Source organism: Cynocephalus volans, chromosome 2 (assembly GCF_027409185.1).
Source record: "Cynocephalus volans isolate mCynVol1 chromosome 2, mCynVol1.pri, whole genome shotgun sequence".
Taxonomy (NCBI): Eukaryota; Metazoa; Chordata; class Mammalia; order Dermoptera; family Cynocephalidae; genus Cynocephalus; species Cynocephalus volans.
The window spans coordinates 226,875,519-226,883,169 of record NC_084461.1 but is presented as its reverse complement, the minus strand read 5'-3'; the positions used below and the strand labels follow the sequence as shown (position 1 = coordinate 226,883,169).

General features: G+C 42.9%; 1 protein-coding gene across 1 annotated transcript; it reads right to left on the bottom strand.

Annotated features, from left to right (window-relative positions):
- Positions 1-5,917: 5,917 nt before the first annotated feature.
- On the bottom strand, positions 5,918-6,422 carry LOC134370344 (large ribosomal subunit protein P1-like). Its single transcript, XM_063087461.1, has one exon. It carries the CDS (start codon positions 6,297-6,299, stop codon positions 5,955-5,957), a length of 345 nt encoding a protein of 114 aa, XP_062943531.1. The 5' UTR covers positions 6,300-6,422; the 3' UTR covers positions 5,918-5,954.
- Positions 6,423-7,651: the final 1,229 nt, after the last annotated feature.

The following is a 7,651-nucleotide window of genomic DNA, read 5'->3' as shown; positions in this document are numbered from 1 at the left end:
TGTCAGGATTGGAATCTGTCTAGGTCAAGCATCTCACACTACAGATGAGAAAACTGAGACCCAGAGGCCAGAGAGGAGCCCCAAGACACCCCCATCCTTGCATGGAGCCCCTCCCACCACCTCAAGGGCAAGCTGGGAGCTTTGAGTGAGCGTGATTTCCTCACCCATGGATGGCCGGAATCCCTTCCGCAGGAGGCCGAGGCAAGCACAGGGGTGCAAAATGCTTCCTGCCTCAATGCGTTCCTATGGAAGATGGGTCAAAAGCCATGCAAGAGAAACTGCAAGACTTTGTCAGAAATGAAAGGAGTGGACTCTCTCTTAGGCCAGGGCTACTCAATACTCATGGATGGGGAGCGCAGGAAGGAGGGAGGGACAGGAACAGTCTGTACCAGCCCTCCTGTGTCCATACTGATCTGGGTCACTGAGGCCTGTGGCATGGTCATGTCACAGCTCCTGGGGTGTCCTGGCAGGAGGGTGCAGGGCTATGAGTGGGACTTTGACAGTGGACTTCTCTCCATACTTTTCTAGTATGTCAGGTTGCAAATGTGAATTGCACTTGAACCATAAAATGGGCTGTGGGTCTAGCTTGGTGCATTAGAAGGGAAGGCCTTGGACATGGGCTGAGGGCCCAGGTCCCCTGGGTCACCAGCCCCATTGTCTTCACTGGGTTCCCTGGTAAAGGGTGCTCCCACCTGCTCGGAGGCGAGCCTGCTTTATAACCCCAAGTCTGGGTCTTTCAACAATGGCAAGGGTGGTGGGCTCTGCATGGAGCGGTGCCTGGACCTATAGCCTCGACCTGCAGCCTCTGCTGCAGACACTCCCCTTCTTCGGGCACCACAGTCATCACGGCTCCTCCTTGTCTTAGCTCAGGCTGTAGAACAGAGCACCATAGACTGGGAGGCATATAAACAACAGATGTTTATTTCTAACGGTTTCTCGCTATGTCCTCATATGGCAGAAGGGCGAGAGAGCTCTCTGGGGCCTTTTTGTAAGAGCACTAATCCCATGATTATTCCATATGACCTAATCACCTCTCAAGGTCCCACCTCCAAATACCATCACACTGGGGTTTAGGATTTCAACACATGAAATTTGGGGGGACACAAACACTCAATCTATAGCATCCCTCCACCCTGTGCTGGCCTCTGGGGCTCTGCTCCCATTTAAGTGCCCATACCAAAGCAGGGCCCTCAATCTTCCTCAGTTCTCACCGTTCAGGAGAGGCTGGGCTGGACAGGCCCACCAAATCCCCCGACGGCTTGGGACCCTCCTCCCAGTCTCTTGTCACATGGGTTTTGCTCTGCACCTGCTCCATTGCAACTCCATGTGGCGTCTTTCTTTCTTACACTCTCTGTGTTTCTCCTGCCCTCAGGATTTTATATAGGCTGTTTCTTCTGCCTGGAATGTCCCCCATCCTCAATTCCCAGCTTCGTTGTCCCTCCCTCTGGGATGCCTTTGCTGACCAAAGATGGGCTCAAGCCCCATGTGCCATCTTCTCGTGACTCCCCAAGTTCCCTAGCTGTGATCTGGTTTGTATTTACACATTCTGGGGTCATTTGACTTTGCCCATCTCTCCCAGAGTGTCCACTTCATCAGAACAGGGCCTCGGTCAGTTTGTCCCCAGGCATCCTGGCACCAGCACAGAGAATGGGCTCAGCTGTGGACACTCGGTAATGCTGATCGAATCGATGACTCCAGAGACAACAGGAGAGTCCATTTTATGCGCTCACAGGAAGGAGCTCACTCCTCTTTAGAGGGGGCATCCCCTGGACCCACCCAGTTACCTTCACTGGATAGGGACCTCCTTTGCCCACCCTCTCACTGCCCCACTAACCTTCCCTGGCCTCAGACATATCTAAACTCCTTGAGGTCAAAACCGAGGTGAGGAGGATCTTGCACCAGCTCCAGAGGAGGGCAACCAGAGTCCCCTTCCCACTGGTCCTGTTTCTTTGTTCCTGGATGATGACATGGAGCTCTTTACCCCTGGCGGAGGATTTCAGCCTAGGTGTGTGTCTCTGAGCTGGGTCCCAGTAGACAAACAATAAGTGGCAGGCACAGAAGGACCAGGCCTAGAGGAAGGTGGCTAAGAGATATAGGTCACAGGGAAGTTGATCAGGGAATGACCTTAACAGTGTCTGGGGACTGAAGGGAAAGAGTTCTCATACTCGGAGGACCTGTGGTGCAAATTACGGAATCAAAGATGTGACCCCTAGTTCTGCTCCATCCTTCTGGAATGTGTGGCAGGGCAGGAGCTGCCATATAGACAGTCCTTATTGAAAACCTAGTGCATCCAATTGAACCCCCAGAAAGATAATGCCTTAGCAGTAGGACTAAATTAGCCCTAGAATACAGTCTTATCCAACCCCTCTTCTCCAGTCAAATCTCAAAAGCAAGCCTTAAAAGGATCAAGGTGATTTGCCTGCCAGAACAATATCTAACATTCTTTAGAGAACAACGAAATCCAGCATGAAACAACACATAATCAACAATATTCAGCATCAAATAAAAAAATAGATATGTGAAGATACACAACAATGCAAACCCTAACCAAGAGAAAAACCAGTCAATAGGAGAAAACTCAGAAATGACAGATGTTGGAAATAGCATGCAAGGAGTTTAAAACAGCCCTTATAAATGTGATCGTGGTTTTTTTTTAAAAAAAACATGAAAATAATGATTAAAGAAGGAGAAAAATCAAAAAAGGAAATACTAGAGTTGAAAAATAGAATATCTGAAATGAGAAATTTTTTAGATGAAATGAACAGTGGATTACATAGTGGAGAAAAAAAGTAATGAATTTGAATATAGCAAAAGAAACTATCAAAACTAAATCTCAGCCAAATGAGACTAAAAGATGTAAATGAATCTTCAGTAACCTGTGGTAAAATATCAAGTGGCCAACATACTTGTAATTGGAGGGTGAGAAGGAGGCGAGAAGGGAACAGAAAAAATATTTGAAAAATTGATGGTCAAAAATGTTTCAAATTTGATGAAACCGGCCACACCACTGCTCCATGAAGCTCAATGAATCCCACACAAGATAAATACAAAGAAAATTATACCAAGGAAAAACATAAATTGCCAAACACCAGTGGTTAAGAGGAAATCCAAAAAGCTGCCAGAGGAATCAAAGGCATATACAAAGGACTGAAGATAATTTACTGAAGATTCTTGACAGAAACTATGTTTGATGCTTAATTTCATGCATCCACTTTACTGGGCCATGACGTGCCCAGACGTTTGGTCAAACATTATCCTGGGAGTGTCTGTGAGGACGTTTCCAGGTGAGATTAGCATCCGAATCAGTAGGTTGAGTAAATCGGACTGTCCTCTGTAATGTGTGTGGACCTCATCAAATCAGTTGAAGACCTGAATGGAACAGAAAGGCTGACCCTTCTGCAAGTAAGATAGAATTTCCTTCTGTCTGACCGATTTGAGCTGGGACATAGTTTTTTCTTGCCTTTAAACTTGAACTGAAACATCAGCTCTTTCTGTGTCTTGAGCCTGCTGGCTTTCAGACTGGAACGACACCATTGGCCGTCCTATGTTACCACCTTACTGACTGCAGAGCTTGGGACTTGTCAGCCTTCATAATCATGTGAGGCAATTCCCTATTTTATATCTATGTAAAATAATATATAATATAAAAAAAATATACACTCATGCACATACATATATACATATAAAACATAAAAATTACATATATAATTATATTAACATAACTATACATATAATAATGTATCTTCTGTATATCCTATACATCCTATTGGCTCTGTTTCTCTGGAGAATCCTGACTGATACAGATTTTGGTACGGAGAGTAGTTCTAGTGAAATGGAATTTTAACAATGAGTTTTCTGAATTGGTTCTGGGGTTTCTGAAATTGACCTCCCTAATATGATTACATTTCAAATTGTTCATGAATCTATTTCCATTTGCAAAGAGAGCACTACTAGTCCATAATCTCGCAATGGAGTTACAAAAAAAATCACTATTGATACTCCTAATAACCACTTATAAGAAGCAAGGAGCTGGGTGACTGTGTATATAATACATCAAACATTTTTCTCAAACTCACAAATAATAATAAGATTGGTTGGTTGTTTCCAATGTGAAGTGAAGTGATAGTAGGAAGAAAAAAAAGAGAGCACTTAATGGTAAATATGTGGATACACATAAAAGGCTTTTCCCATTTTAAAATTTCTTTAAAAAATAATTGTTTAAACAAAAAATAATGACGGTGCATTGTGTGGTTTTAATATACGTACAATTAAAATATATAACAATATCACAATGAGCAGAATGAAGAAAATGGATGCATATTGTTATAAGTTCTTATACTATACATAAAGTGGTATAATAGTATTTGAAGTTAAACTATGACAAGCTAATGACACATATTGTAAACTCTAGTGCAACCACTAAATATAAAGCAAAAAAGTGTAGCTAATGAACTCATAGTATAGATAAAATGGAACCATAAAAACTTTTAATTAATCCAAAAGAAATCAAGAAATGAGAAATAAGCAACAAAGAGCAGATGACACAAATAGAGAACAAAGGTTAGGTTTTTATCTAACTATACAGATAATCATATTAAATGTAGCTGGTTTAAAAACTCCAATTAAGAGGCAAATAATTTCAGACTGGATAATAGGGCAATACTGAAAACTATGCTGTCTAAAAAACCCCCCAATAATTTAAAGGCACAGGTAGGTCAAAAGTAAAAGGATGAAAAAAGATATACCATGCAAGCAGCAATTACAAGCAAGTTGGAGTGGCTAATTTAATATCAGAAAGAGTAAACTTCAGAACAAAGAATAAAGGACATTTCACAATGTTAAATTTATCAGAAAGACACAAAAGTTCTAAATGTATATCCACTTAATAGTAGAACTTCAAAATATAACAAAGAAATGAACTGAACTGAAGAGAGAAAAGTATAGAAATCCATAATTACAATCTTCCCTTCCTATCCATGGTTTTCACATCCACAGATTCAACCCATTGCAGATTAAAACTAACAATAAAACAATTTAAAAAATACAAATAAAAAAATACAGTGTAACAACTATCTGTGTAGCATTTACATTTTATTAGGTATTATACTAATATAGAGATGATTTAATGTATATGGGAGGATGTGTATAAGATATGTGCAAATAATATGCCATTTCATATCAGGGACTTTAGCATCCACAGATTTTAGTATCAGCAGGGGATCTTGGAACCAATTCCCCCATGGATACCGAGGGACAAGTGTATATTTATTTATCTTAATTTTTTTATCTTTGCATATTTAAATGTATATATTTTGTTATTATTATTGTTATTTTACATTCTATGATGTTGTTGCAGATCAGTGGAGGGGGAAGGGTGGCTGAAGAATGGAGGTGCGGGTGAAGGTGCAGGGCTGGCCCCCACAGCCAGCTGCTTCACTGGCGTGGATGAGGAGGGAGCGGGGGGCATGGCTGAGACCCTCAGCACCCCCAAGCTCAGGAGCCCAGCAGGCTTCCAGCGGTGGCCCAGTCATTGCCAGGCTGGATGTGGATGTTGGGGGTGGGAGGGGCATGGCTGGGACCCTTGGGCTCCCCTCACCCTGTCATGGGAGCCTGTGGGGCTTCCAGTCCTTCTAGGTTTTATAGGTCTTCTTTGGTGGTATTAGACCTTTGCTGGTTAGTATAAGAACTTTGTTTCTGATCTGTGGGTATTTTGTTTTTTCTTTCAATTCTGTGTTGGATTTTTATTTGCTATTCCTACCACTTAAACTGTGCACTGGAACTAATTTGTCATCCTTTGCTTAATTCTAAAATTGGGGAACTTCTTGTGGGGACCAGCACTTGAGACCTGTGGTTCAGCTAAATTGCTGCTTTGCTGCTGATTCTCTGAGAAAGGCTTTTTTTTTTTTTTTTTTTCCCCTAGGGTTCACCGTTTTATTGAATGTTACAAAAGAGATTTAGTCAAAAAGACCAAAGCCCATGTCATCATCAGACTCCTCAGATTCTTCTTTCTTTGCTTCTACTTTCTTCTCCTCAGCTGGCGCAGCAGCAGTGGAAGGGGCAGGACCTCCTGCTGGTGCAGGACCAGCTGCTGGAGCAGGTCCACCAGCCCCTACATTGCAGATGAGGCTCCCAATGTTGACATTGGCCAGGGCCTTTGCAAACAAGCCAGGCCAAAAAGGTTCAACATTTACACCAGCTGCTTTAATGAGGGCATTGATCTTATCCTCCGTGACGGTCACTTCGTCGTCGTGCAGAATAAGAGCCAAGTAGATGCAGGCGAGCTCAGAGACGGAGGCCATGGTGCGGGCTACTGCAGGACTGGCGCTGCCGGGTTCGGTGCTAGTCACCGGATGAAGTGAGGACCTCACCCCAACGCAGCCTTAGCTCCCTCGGAAGGACCGAGCACCTTGGCGGCAGCTGAGGAAAAGCTGAGAAAGGCTTTTTGAGCAGCTCAGGTTTTAATTCTTGACCTTGTAAGCTTTTTGGGGTCTTGTGAGGTCCGATACACCTGGGTTGTGTGGAAACTCTGGTCTGGGCCTGAGTCTTTTCAGCAAACTGTACCCCCTGCAGTTCTGTATTCCTGACCAGTTTCCACTGAGTGGTCCTGTGCTGATTGGAGGGTAGATCAGCTGTCCATGCTGTGCCCCAGTGTTCCCCTTGGGGCCTGTCTCCTCCACCTCTGCACTCTAAACACTTCCCCTGGGATGGGCCATTCACTGGTCCTTTGTGATGACTCACTGGCCTTTGAGTGGCTCCTTTTTTCAGTTGTCTGTGGCCCTTCCTTATATGTGAGTCCATGGGAACCCTGTCAGTGGTCTTGCTGGCCTGGGGTCCACAAAGGCCATTCTCTCCCCTGTAGTCTCCAAGCAACTTCACACAAAGGGCAGAGCTGCAGCTTTTGCCAGCCCTTGCTCCGTGTGCTCACCAGGGTCATCCTTGAAATGGCCGGGGCTCAAAATAGTCAGTGTGGTCCTTTCTTTCTTTCATTGTGGCTTCTGCCACGTTCATGCACTCTGTGGGTTTCTTCTCCTCTTCCCCGGAGCTCTAGCAGCCCCAGCTTGGCTGTTGTTGCTTTTTAATAGTGGTAAATTGGTTGATTGTGGGAGAGGGTGACACTGGGGACTGTCTATTCCACCATCTTGACTCTCTCTCTCCTGTATATTTAAAAATTGTCACCTCCTCTCTCAGTAACTGACAGAAAGAGTAGAAAAAAAATGAATAAAAGAATATAACACTTTAACAACACTATTAGCCAAACGAATTGAAAGAATAGAGAGCAATTAATAGTAAATATGTGGGTAAATATAAAAGGCTTTTCTCATTTATAGAACACTCTAAAAACAGTAGAATACAAATTCTTTTCAAGTGAACATAGAACACTCATCAAAATAAACCATATGCGGGGCAGAGAACAAATTTCCATACATTTAGAATGACCAAAATAATATGGAGAATGTGATCTGAATGCAATGAAAGTAAAATAGGAATTAATAACAGAAAGATTTCCAAAAAATCCCTATGTATTTGAAAAATTAAGCAACACATGTTTAAATAATCCACAGAGCAAAGGGGAAATCATAAAAGAAATTAGAAAATATTTTTATTGAATAAAAATAAAAACAGCATATCACAATTTTTGTGATGCTTAGGG